Source organism: Etheostoma cragini, chromosome 19 (assembly GCF_013103735.1).
Source record: "Etheostoma cragini isolate CJK2018 chromosome 19, CSU_Ecrag_1.0, whole genome shotgun sequence".
NCBI lineage: Eukaryota > Metazoa > Chordata > Actinopteri > Perciformes > Percidae > Etheostoma > Etheostoma cragini.
The window spans coordinates 14,445,402-14,464,773 of record NC_048425.1 but is presented as its reverse complement, the minus strand read 5'-3'; the positions used below and the strand labels follow the sequence as shown (position 1 = coordinate 14,464,773).

The 19,372-nt window shown below is 40.5% G+C and overlaps 1 protein-coding gene across 5 annotated transcripts in view; it reads left to right on the top strand.

Annotated features, from left to right (window-relative positions):
• kcnip4 (Kv channel interacting protein 4) overlaps positions 1–19,372 on the top strand; it is a 133,280-nt gene that overhangs the window by 103,402 nt on the left and 10,506 nt on the right. For 4 of the 5 annotated variants that reach the window (XM_034901319.1, XM_034901315.1, XM_034901318.1 and 1 more), the window contains one exon: positions 16,949–17,073. In XM_034901319.1, the coding sequence (XP_034757210.1) occupies positions 16,949–17,073 (125 nt within the window). Of the gene's footprint in view, positions 1–61; positions 675–16,948; positions 17,074–19,372 lie in introns of those variants that run through there. The other variant, XM_034901316.1, reaches the window with a different exon arrangement.

Here is a 19,372-nt window from a genome sequence, read left to right as displayed (position 1 = left end):
CCCCCCCCTCACTCATATCCACTCCCTCTCATCTTCCCTCCCTTTCCTTTCCAGTGAGGGAGTCAGTGCGCTGAGAGAGAGCCCCAAACTGTCAGAGAAGAGTAGAGTTTGCTCTGCCTGCTTTTCCACCGCTTTCACGTCTTTTCATTTACAAAGAGAGGAAAGAAAACGAAGGAAGGATTGAGATCATCTTGTGTGGACTTAATTCCTTTTTGAATCAGCTTTCAATTCTCAGTGACCCCCTTCAGATCAGAGAGATCCTTAATGACTTCAGGTTCCTCACAAACCTGAGGGCAATATTTCTTGCTCTGAAGCTCATCCCATTTTAGCCTAAACCAGGCTGGATTTAGGGAGTGAGCGGGCAGTAGGTGGGTGCAAGGAGGCACCCGGCCCGTGTGTGTGAGTCGGTGTAGCGCTGGAGTGGGTGCAGGGGAACTGGAGCGCAGGGCCGGGTGGCAGCGCAGGTCCTGGTCCTGGCAATGTTCCAGAGGCCGATGAGGCCGGCTCGGGCTCCGGGTTCGGGTCTGGGAATGGTGGCACAGAGTGGACCGAGGGTGGAGCAATGCTGAGTGCGATCTGGGAGACAGAGGGGCTACAGACCGTGGGCATTGTTGTGCTGGTGTTTGCATCAATCAAGCTGCTGCACCTCCTGGGGCTCATCAGCTTCTCAGAAGGTAAGACACTGAGGTAGATTGAGGGAGCGAGGGACATGTATGAGCAGAAGGATGACAAGGAAAAAGAGAAATTATAGCGGAAATAAATGAAACTGCTCACTGATAGAATGTGTTGTGAAAATGTCTTATTCATGCTAGAACTCCTTTGGAACATACTTGAAGTTTCTAAGACAGCCAGTTGAAAATGTGACATGTAATGGAGGTCACCATACCAAAGCATGACCCAGTGACTCAGAAAAAACAAATGGAGTGTCTTATCTTACGAGCTGAAGTTCTGAAAACAGAATGTGTGACAGAAATGTGTGTGTGCTTGTGATTTGCCTGGAGGAAGGAAGGTACATGTATGGAGCAGGAACGATGCCTCATTTCAGAAAGATCAAAAAACTTGACAAGCAACTTCTGATTGCTCTGTCAGACATGGAAACTGTCATATCATTTTTCTTGGTTTGTGAGGGTGGTTTCCATGTTTTTGTGTATTTAGTTCATAAAAATGTGTACATGCACGTTCATTAGTAATTCAAATTACAACTCTAATGTTCTTGCATCTCATTGTGAACTCAAACAGAGCATACTGTACAGGCATAGAAAGCCTTACCAGGCAGGCCTAAATAAACTGTTCAGTTTGGACCTACTGCAGTTGCCTCATTAAATAAAGTAGAGCAGCATAGTAAGCAGTTTGAGCTCAAAAACCAGCCCATCCATCAGACTGCTGTTTAGTAAAAAACGCTTATTTTTTAATTAGGATAATCAATCAGGAGTCTGTAAAACGGTTTGCATCTTCAGGGATACAATAAGAAAGGGCTTATGTGTAGTAGTGGGTAGCTGGAAAAAGCTGACCTGACCTGAGAGAAGTGTTTAGATGGAGTACGGAGTGTTATTGTCTGTGTATTGGCTGTGGTTGTTATTTTAAAGGCACATGGGAACGGTGTTTTCATTAGGGGGATCTGTGAAGCCCATGCTCAGCAGTATACCTGCCTCACTAAACATCGGCAAATAGAAACTTGCTTGCAACTCGCTCTGCATTAATAGCTGCAGCCAACATGACATTGATTATTTTCCATAGTGAGATGATCGAGATGCCAAACCAGTGTGTTGAGCGCCATTTGCCCTGATGGTGTGATCTGTATTTCCCTAAGGTGTCTCAGAGTGGAATTACTTACAGAATATCTGCTATCTGAGCCTTTGTTACCTGATGAGCGGTCAATACAGCTATTGACGTTGTGCTGAAGTCATGTTCAGAAGAGGAAGGGGGGGGGGGGCAAGAAATACCAAAAGGGAGGGTGGTTTAGGGGGGGAATAAATAAGACTGAAAACTTTTTAGGGAAATAGTCTTGAAAATTAGAGAACCCCGATCTTCGCAAACATATTACAACTGGCTTTTACAGCTGTGGGTAAATTGGAGTCTTAAAATCATGTCAGCTGGATAAACCCCAGCAGCCGAAGACCACACTGGGTGCCACTCCTGTCAACTAAGAACAGGAAACTGAGGCAACAACTGCAACATGCTCTCACTGTTGGACAATAGAAGATTGGAAAAATGTAGCTTGGTCTGACGAGTCTTAGTTTCTGATGCAACGTTCAGATTGTAGGGTAAGATCTGGCTAAAACAACATGAAATCATGGATCTGCCGTGCCTTGTAAAACGGTTCAGGCTGCTGGTAGAGTAATGGTGTGGGGGATATTTTCTTGGCACACTTTGGGCCCCTCACTAACAAATGAGCATTAAATAAGCCGAAATGAGTATTGCTTCTGATTATGTCCATCCCTTTATGACCACAGTGTACCCATCTTCTAATTGTTACTTCCAGCATGCTAATGCAGCATCTCACAGACTGGTTTCTTGAACATAACATTTTGTTTACTGTACTGTAAAACGGCCTCCACAGCCACCAGATCTCAATCCAACAGCCCCTTTGGGACTTGATGGAACATGAGATTTAATTCACAGTTCCATCACGATACTTATGTCAATACGTATCATATATTCATTACTTTTTTGATTATTCAGTTAGTAAAATTGCCTATTTTGATTTCAGTTCAGGTTGCTGTGAAGATACAGTCCACTGAGTTACTGCACTGCTTTCCTTTCTTACTGTAATAAAAAGCCAGCAGTCACAATAATTACCTTTTGTGTACGTTTTAGTAACACTAATCCCCTTCTGCAGCTGTCACCTTCTCCAATAACTATCTTGTTTTTCATGTTTTTCACCTTGTTTTTTCATAAAACCTCTCGGGAGTGTGCACGCTCTGCTTAACATTCATACAGTCAGACATGTTCGCAGCTGGGAGCTGCCCAGCACGATCACATCCCTCTACTGCTGGCCACCTGAGCAGCTCCACTGAGGCGTCTGGGGAATAAAAGGTTGTGCTTTAAAAGCCTCTGTGTTTTAAAGTCCTTTTAGGAGTTTTTCAGCGGGGCTGCAGATCTGAAATGACAACTTTCAAATTGAAGGAGAGAATGCTCGCTGAGAGCGTGCTCTGGAAGTATTTTACACTGTCCCACTCTTTACTGTAGCATCAGCTGGCAGCAAAGAGAAACTGCGAGCTTTGAGATCAAGACGTAGTAGACCACTCATTGCTAGCGGAGGGGGTCTGGCTAGCAGGGATGCCCAAAAAACGTGTACAACAAATTGTAAGAACTTCAGAGCTGAAATTTATTTTTTATGAACAGCCTCCCTTTTCCACTGGCATGCTGCCATTTTGGAGTAATAACAAGATCATTACATCAGCCGATACACAATCACCAGAGTATTCTACTCTGAATGTGAGCAAGTCAGCAAGGCCTGATGAGCAGCCTATGGGTAGCCACTCAACGTTTAATTATGAATTTAGCTGGACTGGTGTGCATGTATTCCTGCCAGCTCTACTAAGGCTAGTATTCAATAGCCTTGGCAGAGTGGTACACCATGGCTTAACAAGGCTAGTAAAATATTTGAGCCCTCTTGTTAGAAATTATATATCTTTTGTAGAAAGTTCTAGTCTGATTTGCTTGGATGCACTGCACCATAACAAGAAACACATTTCTATTATACACACAGAGATATACACACACACCCTGATCCTTTTCACACATGCAAAGTGCTGAGCAAAGCCTCATGGGGTGCATACTAATCACCGTGTCACACAATGATAAATAATTCTCTGGTTCAGCCGTATGCAGCAACACCCCCAACCTCAAACCCCCTCAATCGCATGCACAAGAACACCATTAACCAAACAGGGATGGAACGCTGTGTCAATTTTGACCCGTTGTCTGCAATTATCGGGCTGGAGCGCAGAGAGTGTCTTAGCGCTGATATCCATCTAACAAAGTTCTTGTGTTCTCGGTGTCCTTGATGGGGATTTATGGCCCGGCAGCGGAGACAGTTGGTGTCAGCACTGACCTGGCCGGGTTCAGCTGTTTGTTAACTTGAAAGTTGAACCACTAAATGTATTTGAAGTATATGCAGAGCTTACTACAGGTAAACAATAAATTATCACATTTACTCATGATGAATGTTATAGCCTTTTTTGTGTAATATTTGTTCGTCTTAATTAATTACAGTATGGCAAATAGAAGTTGCTGGACTTCTGGTGCAGTCTGTGAGCTGATTAGTTAGTTAAATTCTGTTTAGATGTCAGGGATTTTGTAGCAATATGCTGATTTACACTATGAGACCATAGCTTTTGATATTTCTGATAGTATCAGACCATTGTAGCAAATGTTGCCAAGCAAAGAGCCGGACTATTTAATGACGATATGGTTAGATTTCTCTAGGATTGTGCATTAAAGTAATTGCATCATTTTCCATTATTTCATTAACCCAAAAAAAAACATTCCTATAATTTGTTTGTGTTTTATTTTAAGTGATTTCCCAGACATTTACAAAGCCACCAGACATAAATTATACGTACCGTGTTAGAAGATTTTATCCAGTCCATTATCGGATTCCAACAACTTATTGAAATTTGTGATGACGTTGGTGATCCCTGACACCCCAAAGTTATCTTGTTAAAACAAGGCTAAAGCCAATGCATTCAAGTGGGCATGACATCTTGTATACACTCTTGATCGAATTTCATCTATTTGTCCAGTATCAGATGGAGGAAGTCAGTGTCTCAGGAGTTTTCCAGCACGTGAAACGTCACTGGAGTAATGTGGGAAAATGGCTGTTCTGTTTAGAAGTGGCCAAAACATTGAGTTTGTAGACTCAGACTTTTGAACATCAAACAAGCCTCTTCAATTTGGATGATACAAAATTCTGAATGAACGGTGTGCTGTGCGGTCTGGTGGCATTCTGTTGTGATCTAGCAGTTCTGACATGCCTGCCATAGATAAGCCCATCATGTGGACATTACGCTGGTCCTACAGTTATGTTTTAGAGATCAAGGCAGATGGAGTTAGTCATGGTGGTCTTTATGTCTTCATATGAATGGTGTTTAAAGTAGGCCGCCATTGCAGTGGCCAATTTTAACAATGTAACATATTGAATAATGTTCTTCATTTTGTTAAGTGCAAAAGTGTTTACATTTCCAGCACACACATACACACACTGGTTTATGGGTGTGGTATAAACGGCACTGCATCTTTATGGGATTGTTTTCTTTGTTGACGCACATCCATCATCAAAGCTGACTCAGCAGAAGTGTTTTGCATCTCATCATGATTTCAAATTGTGGCCTTTAAGAGCTGTTCTGCTAATTTCATTGGCAATATCAACTGGGGAAATAAATCTAAATATAACTAAAGAAAGCAAGTAGGATTTAAAAGATTAAAATATGGGAACAATACTTGAGTTACACAAGTAGTGAAACGTGAGATATTTTGCGAGCAGCTTCCCTGCTTAAATATAATTGGTCCTTCATGGGCCGATCCATTTAAAGGACAACAACCAACTGGCCCTATTACCCTTTGGCTGTTTTCCATGATACCTATTGAGAGCGGTGACATGATTGACTTAACCTTTGCCTGAGCTTCCTAAGTTATAGGTCCCTCTGGTGTCTGTAGAGAAAAGAAGGGCCCAGTAGATGAGCTTATTGGATGTAAGAGGACTCTGTCTGTCAATTTAAGTCAGAACGGCGAGGACAAGTATCACTCAAGCAATCAATGTTGATGGAAACATCACAGATAATAAATTGTGATAGAAGGAGGATGACAGGCTTCTTGGCCAATGATTTGATATGGGTGATTGCGGTGCCTAAAGGCTCCCTGTGTAGGCGAGCTGTAGGCAGATTGTATTCTTAAAGATGTTTTCAATTAAATAGCATGTGCGGAATTACATCACAAAGATGTACAGATTGTCGAATGTTCAGATTGTAATTCAGATTGTCTGTAACGCACCAGTGTATGATATCCTCGGTTATAAATCGTGAATATATAAACAGTATGTCATTGTAATGTGCACTACAACGCTATTTTACAATGCAGATTGTGAAGGCTTTATTAAATGAAAATGTTGCATATAAGTTTACGTTTTGTGATAAAAGCTTTCTTTTGTTAAAAACTCTTTTCATTAACCTTGTGCTATCTCTAGTGCTTTGATGCTGCACTTTTTTTTTTAAATCAAAGTTACACAACCAGTATACTTATTTAGCATGCTCATGACTTGAATCGGCAAACAAAATGAATAATCGTGTTGCCACATGAATGCAACAAAAATATTTTCTATATTTAAACCAAGGACACAGATTCTAATGCATAATGCAGTAGTTCCTCGCTAACAAGTTCTAATTGCAACCTTCTTTTGCTGGGTTAAGCATGAACAATGCTTTATAGTGCCTTCTAGTTTCAGTAGATGAGGGAAAAAGTTGTTGGAGTGTTTAGTGTAAAGTGGTGGAAACAGCCTGGTCTCCCTGCAAACTTTGTCAGTACTAATGCAAAGAGAACTGGGACACTGGGATGGAAAGTGCTGATATGTGCCGACCGTGAACCTCTCTTACTAGCAGGGATTTCTGTAGACTATCAAAAACATTAACTGCACAGAGCTACAATTTTATGAATAAAATATCAGCAACAGCTGTGAAGCCAGGCAGTCCTAACACAAAAAATTTGACTTTTCTTAACATTCAGAGGACATCTACATTGGGAAGTAAACACGAAACAACAAATGATACAAGGCAGTCCAAAAACATAAACACTTCACTCATTTTTGTGAAATTAGCTCTGCCACATAACTGGTTAGCACATTTACATCACAGTTGTGAGGAAAAGCGTCATTGTTGTAGCAGATATGAAGTAGGAAGGTAAAAAGGTAATTGTAGATCATTCTAGTGAATGATGTGTTTGTGTTCCAAATGGAGACTAAAAGACACCGTACCTGAAGGAGTGCGCAAGTTACAAGTCCAGGATGTGTGCATCTCCCGGCTTGATATCTGTATGGTCTGTTTAGTAAGTTTAATATGATTAACGGAGGTTTATGAAATAAACCCATCTGGCTTGGATAGAAACCATGGACTCCTCGGTCATTTTAACAGTAAACAACCCTCCAAGCCAATTTAGTTTTACTAGGGGATTTTCATGAGGAGTTTTTCCACAGTCTCAAATCTCAACAGATGCCATATTGCCTCAGTTTTGAGATTTTGTTTGTCTTTCGCTGAGCTACAGTACATAGAGAAAAATATATTTTAGTTCAAAAGGGTTGTTTCGGGATCTCAGGCTATTTGTGTGAAATATATATAGTATCTTGTGTCCCTTGTCCTAACCTTATAATCTTCAAAATGATTGGAGTAGAAAAGCCATAGTACCTTTACCTTGAATGCCGGACCATGGTTTTCTGTGTGACAGACTATTACTGAAATACTTCCAAGTGACTAATGATTGCAATTAAAAGCATAAACTGCTCTTTCCCCCAGATTCCAATAAATGCCTCAGCCCTCTGATGGTGTGTCATTATGACCAGCGTGAGAGCATGCTCTCACTCATAAAGAACCTTGACATTCAGTCCCCTGCACTCCAGTCAGTGCAGTCAGTCCCACTCAGAACAGAACAGCAGATGACAGCAGTTTAGTTGACGTCCAGCCACTGGAATTTCATATGTTCAATACTTATTTAGATTTTTCTATATGTATGTTGCTATGATTATATCTCTGTTAGTGTACTAGTTGAGAGGAAAAATATCCCTAAATCTAAATTGGCTTGTTTAAACTGATTATAACTACTGTAAGTGCATGAGCCAAACCACAATGTAGCAAATTGCACTAATGGCAGAAAGCGATTATGATGGCCAATGATGGCTAATGCGTTCTTTTTGCCAGTATATAGCAACTGTAGTTTGTGCTATGTTGCCTTCTGTCTTGCAATGGCTAACCGGAGGGGAATAATCAAGGCTTCAGTCCATTTGGCTGTGTACACAGGTCTAGTCCCCGTCTGCTTGGACTCTATCTGCCTTTTAACATTGGCAGTGAAGCACAAAACTTGATGTAATGTCAGAGGATAATTTATAGCTCAGCCGAAAGATTTAAAAAGCAAAATAGTGTTTTTTATTCAGGACTATTAGACTTGGTGGTGTTGGACTTTGTGGACTAAATAATGTGTCAAAATGGCTTTTGGTTTTAAGAGAGGCCATGCAGTGATCCTGCCGTCCTCTTTCTCTTTTTCCATAAGTCGATTTCAAAGCCATTTTTCCTGGCTGCCAAAAGGAACTGGAGACTGTTTTATTGAATAACAGCAATGACATATCGCTCTCGTCGACTCCAATCGTTGGGCTTATTTGTAGTTGGGTACACCAAGTGGGAACAAATGGCAGATCCGTATCCACCTCCCTCATCTTCCATGTGATTTATCTGATATAAAAAAGCTTTTTTCATTACACAGTGGAGACTGTGTTTGAATGACTTTTCTTTTATTGACACAGATCTACAGATCTAACACTCGCAAAAACAGAAGTGTAATCAGCAGATGTCCTCTGTTGGCAGCTCTGGGATTCTGGATGTCGGCTGAAATTTGTTTTGGAGCATTAGAAAGCATTTGGTGCTGGGCACCTGGTTAGCTCACCTGGTAGAGCGGATGCACATATTTAGAGGTTTACTCCTCAATGCAGCGGCCACGGGTTTGACTCCGACCAGCAGCTCTTTGCTGCATGTCATTCCCCTTCTCTCAACTCCTTCCAAGTCTTAGCTGTCCTATCCAATTAAAGGCCTAAAATGCCCCAAAAGTAATGTTAAAAAAGTGTTTGGTACTATAAAAGGCAAAGTTGGCCATTGCAAAGAAGCAAGACTTTTGATCCTTTTTCCTCAGGCATATCTGGATTTACCTTTATTGTTGCACTAATATGGACCGTTTTACAGTTCACTTGTTTGATATCAGTTTGCATATTTCTATTGGATTATTATTCTGAAGGAAGTCGAAGGTTGTAAAAAGACAGTTTTTTTCCAATACACATACTATTAGCAGTTTCTTTAAACATGCTTCTGTGTAGGTTCACAATATCCCACCCATCTCCACTTAGTTTCCATTGTACATATAGTGAAAGTTTCTAACAGACACAGTTGCAGAGTGTGTACATCCAAAATATCCCATTCCGGTAAAGCACAGTAAAAGCATTCCTATAGGTATTACATTCATTAATGCAACCTAATTATTTTACTTTATACTACAGTATGTACAGTATTAAACAGCCAGACTATACTGCCAATTTAGTATTCTGCTGAGGGACAACTCATGCCAGTAGTGTTAGTGCAAGATTGATATCACACTGGCCTTTTTTTTCTGGAAACATGCCAGCATGGATAAAATCCACCACTGGCCAGGCTGCCAGACACTGTTCATCTGCCGTCCTTGTTTCGCTCTCGCTGGATGTAATTTCAGTTGAAGGCTAGCTGCAAAGTGTCTGTCACATTTGCCCTTGTTTCATTTAAAAACAATATGCAGCCTTGGGAATTAAACACTGGCTGTGTGTGTTATAAATATTTGGCTTAAGTGGACTCACCTATCCCCCTGGCTCTTGTGTATTGACTTAGATTTCATTTCATTTGTGGAATTGACCACATGGCAATATGATTTTCTCTAATTTCTCCATGCGTAGGCTACAGTTTTACTAATAAAGAGTTGACCTTCAGAATGATGACACAGTTTAAATTCAATATTAAAAGAGGTAGTGACCAGCCTGCGTAGCATGTCGCCAAACATTAGCTTTCACCAAAATATCATGCAATTCAACATGAAGGTTTTACAGCTACCATGATGAATTTTGACTGGTCAAAGGGGAAGAATTTAGGGGCGGCTGTGGCTCAGTGGGAGAGTTGTTGCCTGCCGAGTTTCCCCCAATGCTGTGCATGGGAGTGTAAATGTGTGTGAGTGTTTATCTGATGAGCAGGTGGCACCTTGTACAGCAGCCTTGGCCACAGTGTATGAATGTGTGTGAATGGTTCCTGTATGATGTAAAAGCGCTTTGAGTAGTTAAGACTAGAAAAGTGCTATATAAATACAGCACATTTACATTTACTGGTAGGGAATAAGATATTCTTTTTTGGTCCCTGCCTCCTGATATATTCCCAAAATGCAGCAATGAATTACTTCTGAACTAGGAACCAGTTTGAACATAAACCAAAGAGTCATATTAAAAAGCAGTAGGATGGAAGAACAGCAATGGTGCCCACTGCAAGATACAATCACTCACACAAGGGACTGGAAATGTCCCAGAAAATGACTACTGATTATAATGTGCTTAAGCAATGTTAATCTCAAACTGAAGCCCGATCATTTCATTTTCAATTTAAATTCTCCTGAGATATTAAATACTCCCATCAGCTTAAAATTTAAAGTAACTTTTTGATAATGTCCAACTAGTGCTGCTTTGGTCTGCCGTTGCAATTATCCATACCTGTATTGTGACTGTTTACACACTTAGCCCTTACATGGACAGCAGTAGACACAGTGAACTGTGATGCCCTTGGTATGCTAAGATTGGTGGTTGATTGTCTTGTGTTGTTTTGCCAGTACTTGGAGCAGACTATATTAAGAGTGAGCTCACGTTGAGATAAGATTAGTATTGAGTTTGTTTTACGTGTTAAGTTTGTAAGAATGGTGTGTTATCACAGTGGGAGCTTATTGATTGGAATCCTGACAGTAGTGTCAGTTTAAGGGAAGAAATCTGATTTGTGTAAGTTTGGGAATGTTCTGGTCAGTCAGCCACACATCAGGATATCAGTGATTTACGGCTCTAGGAACAGCTTATCTATTTAACACATCCAGAAATGTTCAATTATATAAAATGACAGTTAAGTTATTAAGTGATATAAGTGATAAAGATTATGCCAGTAGTGTCATGTAACTATAAGACCAATCTGATTTGCAGGGGGTAGAAATTAATTCCATTTTACTATGATACTAATGTGTTGATCAGTCTATATTGTATGTATGCACATACTATACATCTAAGACTATAAATACATCTGTTAATCATGTACGTATGATCACAAAGAGTACTAATTATGAGATTTTTACTAAAGTTATTACTGGATCTTTTCACGGTTAAAGTTTTTCAGTTAACTAAGCTACATTTCATTTGGAAGAATGATAAATTATCTTGTGACAAAGTGTTCTTTTGGAGATATAGATATTCCCTAAAAAACAAATGAAGGGAGGGTAATGTTTTCAAATCAATCAATGTAGCTGTTTTAATATTTTAAAAGGGTTTTCACAATTTCTATCTTTGTTTAAACAGGCCTTTCTAGTCTAAGCATTAAGTGAAACCGAGAGAGGTCATTGAGACACATTCAATCAGTCTAGGGCCACTTTCAGATAAAGTGTGTTTCCAGGTTGCGAAACACAAGGCGCATGCACTGCTTTTTTTGTTGAAGATGCCCCGATTTTAGGTTATTCTCACTAGGCAACCATCAAATCACCCGTCCTTACTCAACCCTTACTTGCTGTGGAGTTAAATGACGTTGGGCGTTCTTCCAACCTGCGTTACTATAAGGATTTATCTTCTCAAGGCTTTCAGGGTGCTCCGGCAAAACAAGTAACGCGCTCAGTCAAGCAAAAACAGCAAGGAAAATGCTTCACTCTCAACGTAAACAATTACAAATTGATGCCCCAGGCTGCTAAAACTCACTCTTTCTGATGAGGGCCTACTGTAACTCAGAGCCACTGCCAAAGGTTTTCACACCACTACTGAAGTTGGATTGGCTCACCCGTCGGGTGCTGCCGACTGTAACGCTATCATCAAAGCTGTCAGAAGATAAGTTGTGCTCGGTTGGAGTCATGGCCTACTTTGGTGAGCCCCGCCTTCTTGGCGCCACAGTTATAAAGGGGCAGCCAGGAGCTGGCGCTAAATTGTATGAGTTAAGACCTTGTCTCAGACACACACAGGAATACACAGAAGCTCTTAAAGACAAAGGGTGCACACACTGCACTATTTAAGTCTGATAACAATGGGGGAAAGGCTTGTAATAACTAAGAAAGGAGGGGAAATAAAATACATGATGATGTCTGATGAAAGTTATTAACGCCTGAAATTAAAACCATCTTGGCCGATTTCAAAAGGATTAAACCTCAACTTTCCTCATCATAGATCCATTTAATCATTTCAATTGAATTCACACACCCATGTGGACCCCCAGGCCATCATTTGGTTCTGTGTAGCACTTGCTCTACATATACCCTCCTACTACAACAAAGACGCATCAAGCTTGTCAGCGCTGTCCATCAAACTGTGTGCTTCAGCACAGGAATTAACCCGAGATTTATTGATATCAAGCAGCCATTTGTCATTAACTAAGACAGTGTAGTTTGTACATGACATAGATTTATCAAATAATCATTAGCCATTATTTTTGATCCAATTGATTTAGGGCTAGTGAGGTTTTACCCTTCATCCTGATGGAGTGTAGCACTTGAACTATGATTGATCGGTTCTTTTGAATCATTTTGGGGGTTTATATTCTCACATTCATTTTTCCAGGTTGAAATATTTTTGCGGCTTTGTCGGCTTTTTGCTGAAGAATATACTGTGCATTAGACCATGTCTCATTAAAATTATATTTCTAAAGGCATTGTTCTTTGTTTGTAACCCTTATAAGGCATTCAATTTCATTCTGTTGTACTGCTGCAGGCTTAAATTGCATTTCTGATGAGCTGCACAGTCAGCTGCAACTTGCCATTATAGCAGCAGGCTGAGGTCAGGTTTGTTCTTTCAAGAAAGGCAAAAATATGGCATGGCTTCATGTGTGTGCACGTAATGACTGAATCACTAAAATGTTTAGACTGGAAAATCCTTCAGTTTTGCTTGATATACTTGATTCTTCAGGACAACAACACCCATTTATGTTGGATTCTTCTTAACCAGTGAAATGGTAACCTTTGACCTTTTTGGGTAAGGCCACCAGAGCACAGCATGAGCAGCTCGCTATAATATCACACTCGGGCGTCGGATCCATTCTGCCAACAAACTAAAAGGGCAAACATTAATCAGACAGCCATGCATGCTCTTTTCCTGCCTGATTAAGCGCTGTGTCACTCCCGCTCTGCTTTATTCAACTTCAGAGATCTTTTTTTTTTATTGCCTTCATTTTCGTTTAGCTTTTCACCAAAAGCCATGCTTTCAGTTGTTTTAGTGATGGTACAGATGGTTTGCTCTTTAGGTCCTAATGTTTGCACAACATCCCCAATGCGCTCATTGTTCAAGTGCTAAAGAATATACTAAAGCCCAGCACATTGTCCTTGAGTTTCAAGCTAGAAACGATGTCTTTATGTACAGTAATGTTTCCAAATAAAGCCAGATTGCTGTCAAGAACAATATCCCTTAATAACAAAAGCAATATCTGTCTAGTTGAAGATCAGTTAAGACACTTAGAAGTCTCCTCCCCACTTAGGAAGGAAGGTATGGGTCAGACAGCAGGTAACAAGAACAAATAAGAGTTGAACTTTGTCTCTTCATCCTCTAAATCTTAAAGTTATTTTGTCATTATAGAGGGCACCCGGAGCTGGTCTTGAGCTGAGAGCAGGACTAAACAGAATCAACAGTAACTTTTATGAGAGCTTTGTCATGCACTGTAATGTTGGTTATTGTGTACATTGTGACAGATCTGAGCCAAGAGCGTTTCCACCTGCTCTGTATCTGTGCTGTGTTTATCTCTGCACACCGTCACGGTAAAAGGACTGGGACCAGATGAGGCTTTTCTCTTTACAACCTTTCTGTCAGAGGTCCTTGCCAGCAGAAGTGTATGGCAATATTTTGAAAGCTTGCTTAAATTCACGTTTGGTCGAGCTTTCTCCAACTTAACCATTTCTGCTGAGCATTTTAATCATCGGGTCACATTTAATTTGGTCTATGGTATATGACCAAATACTGGGGCAAAGCAATTAATCAAAATTCAAAATCGCAATATGTCCTACTGCAAAATTGAAATTGCAGGAGACACAATATTTGTTAAAGGCAAGATTTGTGTCAAAATACCTTTTTTAAATATGATGTGCCAATATTTGCAGCCATGGTACATACCTTAATGACCTATGTGAACTCAATGTATTTAGTGTAGTGCACTTCGAGGTAGAAATGTTCCAATTCCAGTATCGGTATCGCCTCCGATACTGCCTTAAACACTAGTATTGGTATCGGGAAGTACTGGAGTTTATGCACTGATCCGATACCACGTAATAAAGCCCTAAAGAAAATCTATGTTAAAGTAGTTTATGTTGTTTTTCTGTTATAACTGACTGTCAAACTGGATAATAAAATAAAGTCCTGTGGCGTTCAGTGTCTGTGTTTCTTCATGTTTCACAGAGAGTTTCAGCTGAGCCAGACCGACAACAAAGATAGAAATCATATCACATCCATACAGGGACAGTAGGATACAGCTGTTAAAACAAATAACACACTGGTATCGGATCAGTACTCGTAATAATAATGCTTACAAATAATACGTAATAATACATAAGTTCAGGTATCAGAATCGATATTGGGAAGCAAAAATGGACCATCTCTACTTTAAGGTAGACTGACCTACACTCCAACCACAACAACCTTTGTCAGGTCTTGTTTTTCTCTTGCCCAGTAGTTTTACACTGAGTCATTCATCTCACAGCCAATTTTCCACTGGACCTCCATGATGTCAGACCAGGTTGCAGATTTATGATGTCATTTTTCATAGCCATAGCTGATTTTGGTAAACGGATAAGAGGAAAAGATGCCAAGGAGATTGCTGGACTAGGTGTGAAAACAGTTGACACCTAATGAGATGTCGTAATACACCCTGATCTACAATGTGCTAGGACACCTGTTAAAAAGTAATGTACCCAAGTGAACTTGCAGAAATACCTAGAACTTGCAGGGATGTAATGTAAATGTGCTGTATTTATATAGCGCTTTTCCAGTCTTAACAACTGCTCAAAGCGCTTTTACATCTACAGGAAACATTCACCATTCACACACATTCATACACTGTCGCCGGGGCTGCCATACAAGGTGCCACCTGCTCATCAGATAAACATTCACACACATTCACACTCCGATGCGCAGCACCGGGGACAACTCGGGGTTCAGTGTCTTGCCCAAGGACACTTCGACAATGACTGCAGGGGCGGGGATCGAACCACCAACCTTCCGATTGGCAGGCAACCACTCTACCACTGAGCCACAGCCGCCCCATAATGTAATAATATTAATTTTTCTAATTAATCCCTTGCTGCTGTGACCTTGTGAGTTTCCCCATTGTGGGATTAAAAGGATATTGAATCTTTGAACTTGCAGTGATACCTTGAACTGCTACAGGTTTATATGTAGATGCACACAGATGGAACAGCAGCTTGTATACCACAGATGTTGTAACCATTCAAGTTCTATATAAACCAGATTTGTGTGCTTGGGTTCAAGTTTCTATGCTTTTTTAAATATACTTCTGGTACGTCTAATAATAAAATCAAAACAATCATATTTAAGTCTGCCTTTTGGAGCTGCGGCTTTAAACTAACATGCTGTAAAATACTGTGATGTTGTCCTGAAGAACCAACTATGAGGATGCCTTATGTCTATATGCACTTTAATAGACCCTCACCTCTTGCATGTCCAGTTTCCGAGAATGTACTGAGGCTGCTAGTTGCCTGGGTAACCGTAAGTCCTAATGCTGTATTTCCTAGGATACCCTCAGATTGTCCACAAGCGCGGGGTGAGAGCTCGACTCATGAGGCTCTTTCCATGCTCCACAGCCAAAAAGCCATCCTCCAGTAATCAAAGCAAGTGGCTCTTCCAAGGCTCTCTGTCTCTCTCTGTTATGAGGTTTTTGTTTTTGTTGTTGACTAAAATGCTTTTCCTTTCTGTGGCTCTTTGTATTGGCGCCACACACTCAATGTATGCTTTTAGACACAAAAGATTGCTCGAGCTGGAGTTAAGCAACACTCCTTTTTAGAAATCTTTTTATTTTACCGTTTCAAATAGAAAGTTTTAGTTTTATAGTGTGATGTGATATGTGTTATTTCTAATGATATTTATTCGCATATTAGACTTTGCTGTAAAAATGTTCTTGATTTTCAACATGAATTCTGTTACAATTGAAAGAATAAATTATATTCATATAAATATATTAAAATTGTCATAATCCGATCAGATTATCTAATTATGACGCAGCTATACATCTACACATTCTGGACTAATTTGATGAGGAGAATAAGATTAAGCAGCTATTTGATTTCCTTGTCAGTTACCATCACCTATGAATACAAAGTATTAGCTCCATAGCATCAGGTTAGGTGGTCGGTGAGAAGCCGTGGCCTTTTGGCTCTGGGTCATAATAATACCCTTGGCGCTAATGAGGCATTTAGACACTGTGTCACACTTCAGGTATGTGAAAGGACCTGCGCCAACAAGACAAGTCAAACGCAGTGCTGCGAGGACAGTGCCGTCGTTGACAGGGCCCAGACAGCATCTGCCATCATTACAGGCCCATTAAAAAGTTCCACAGGGTTCATTAAGAGGCATCCTGCCTACGGGAACTTTGTTCAATAACACTAATTATCTCTGTTGTTGTGTTTGGTGTAGAGAAGAAAGGGGCTTTTTGTCTTTTATTCATTTTCTGAATTAACATTTGCAGATAAAGGGACCGGATATAACAAGGAGAATAGAGGGCTTCCAAATGGATTTCTCTTTATTTTCAAGAAGGTTATCTAGAATTTGTAATCATTTCATGCCAAAATGGGACATTCTGGATATAAAAGATGCAAACATATAGGTTTCTTTGCTTACTTTTGCTGATATTGGGCAGTGTATTGGGATATCTCAAATTCTAGCATTAAACATGCTAATTTGCAAAGACTCAACAGCATCTGTTCACATCCCATCTTTCTTCCTCCTCCTCTCCAGACAGCGTTGAAGATGAGCTTGAACTGTCTACAGTCCGCCATCGCCCCGAGGGCCTGGAGCAACTGGAAGCCCAGACAAGTTTCTCCCGAAAGGAGCTACAGATCCTTTACCGCGGCTTCAAGAATGTAAGCCATAAACATAATGTACAGCTCGCTGGACTTTCTTCTCTTTTGTAAATCTCTGTCTCTTTGACATAAACAGGATTTGATTTGATTTATTCTTCTGTGATCAAGTGTCTGTATTTGACAGCAGTGGAATGGGCCATTTACATTGTATGCGCGAGCTGCAGCCCTGTAGTGTGAAACCCATTCTCGCCCATTGCTTACAAATGTTAGAACTTGCCTGCCGCTGCGCATTTTTCCCCTTGGCCGCTGTTGCGGGTGCATTGGTCAAAGTTCAACATGGTTCAACTTGACCGCGGCACGCGCAAGAGCAGCGCTGTGACGTGCATTCACGTGTGTGAAAAAAAAAAAAAAGTAAACACAGAATAAACGTGGATCCTCAAATGGAACACAGACGAGAGGAGGATGTTGGCCGTCAGCGATCTCCCAGAGCTGTACGATACAAGTTTGAGGTCGTACAGAGACCTCGGACGCAAAACTATGCTGGGATGCATATTTCCACCATAAAAGGCATGCCAGATGTGTAGCTTATTGTAGCCTCTGAATTTAAATCATTCAAGTTTGTTAAAGCTATGTGAAATCAACATGGACATGTCTCCACTGAAATACAATCATAACTATGATACATTTTTTCTCACTTTGGTGCATTTTTCAAATCATAATTTGCATTTGTACAACAGTGAGTGCATTTCTTAAAACAATTGGTGTAAACTGCACTGCAGATTGACTGAACTGCCAAAGTGTGTATCTTGCTGGAAATATGTTGTTTCCAAAGCAAGTCTTTAAACCAATGAACCAATCAAACTGACAAGTCCCTACGTTTATACCAAGATAGTGACACTGCTTTGTGTTGTTGTCCATGTTTAACAGTTCACTCTGTAAGTATAGTCTAAGTAACAATACACGTGAAAGGGAGCACTATTCCCTATGTGACAAATTACACATTATTATCTGAGGAATGCACCAAAGTAACTGAGAAGAACTGTTCTGTTTCGAGCTGCAAATATCAACTTGATTACACAGCTCTATAAAGGTATTTGTAGGAAATTATTTGTATTTGTATATTTATAAGATGTAAAATACGCTACATGTTATATACAGTGAGGAAAGTAAGTATTTGAACACCCTGCTATTTTGCAAGTTCTCCCACTTAGAAATCATGGAGCCGTCTGAAATTGTCACCGTAGGTGCATGTCCACTGTGAGAGACATAATCTACAAAAAAAAAAATCTAAAAATCGGAATGTATGATATTTAACTATTTCTTTGTATAATACAGCTGCAAATAAGTTTTTGAACACCTGAGAAAATAAATGTGAATATTTGGTACAGTAACCTTTGTTTGCAATTACAGAGGTCAAACGTTTCCTGTAGTTTTTCACCAGGTTTGCACACACTGCAGAAGGGATTTTGGCCCACTCCTCGACACAGATCTTTTCTAGAACAGTCAGGTTTCTGGGCTGTTGCTGAGAAAGATTCTCTATGGGGTTTAGGTCTGGAGACTGGCTAGGCCACGCCAGGCCAGAACCTTGATAAGCTTCTTACTGAGCCACTCCTTGGTTATCCTGGCTGTGTGCTTTGGGTCATTGTCATGTTGGAAGACCCAGCCTCGACCCATCTTCAATGCTCTAACTGAGGGAAGGAGATTGTTCCCCAAAATCTTGCAATACATCGCCCTGGTCATCCTCTCGTTAATACAGTGCAGTCGCCCTGTCCCATTTGCAGAAAAACACCCCCAAAGCATGATGCTACCACCTCCATGCTTCACAGTAGGGATGGTGTTCTTGGGGTGGTTTTTCCCATTTTCTAAATATTGCTCCAACATGGGACCTTTTTTCACCAAGCTGCTTGGCAATTTCCCCGTAGCCCTTTCCAGCCTTGTGGAGGTGTACAATTTTGTCTCTAGTGTCTCTGGACAGCTCTTTGGTCTTGGCCATGTTAGTAGTTGGATTCTTACTGATTGTGTGGGGTGGACAGGTGTCTTTATGCAGCTACCGACCTCAAACAGGTCCATCTAATTTAGGATAATAAATGGAGTTGAGGTGGACATTTTAAAGGCAGACTAACAGGTATTTGAGGGTCAGAATTGTAGCTGATAGACAGGTGTTCAAATACTTATTTGCAGCTGTATCATACAAAGAAATAGTTAAAAAATCAGACATTGTGATTTCTGGATTTTTTTTTTTGTAGATTATGTCTCTCACAGTGGACATGCACCTACGGGTACAATTTCAGAACCCTCCATGATTTCTAAGTGGGAGAACTTGCAAAATAGCAGGGTGTTCAAATACTTATTTTCCTCA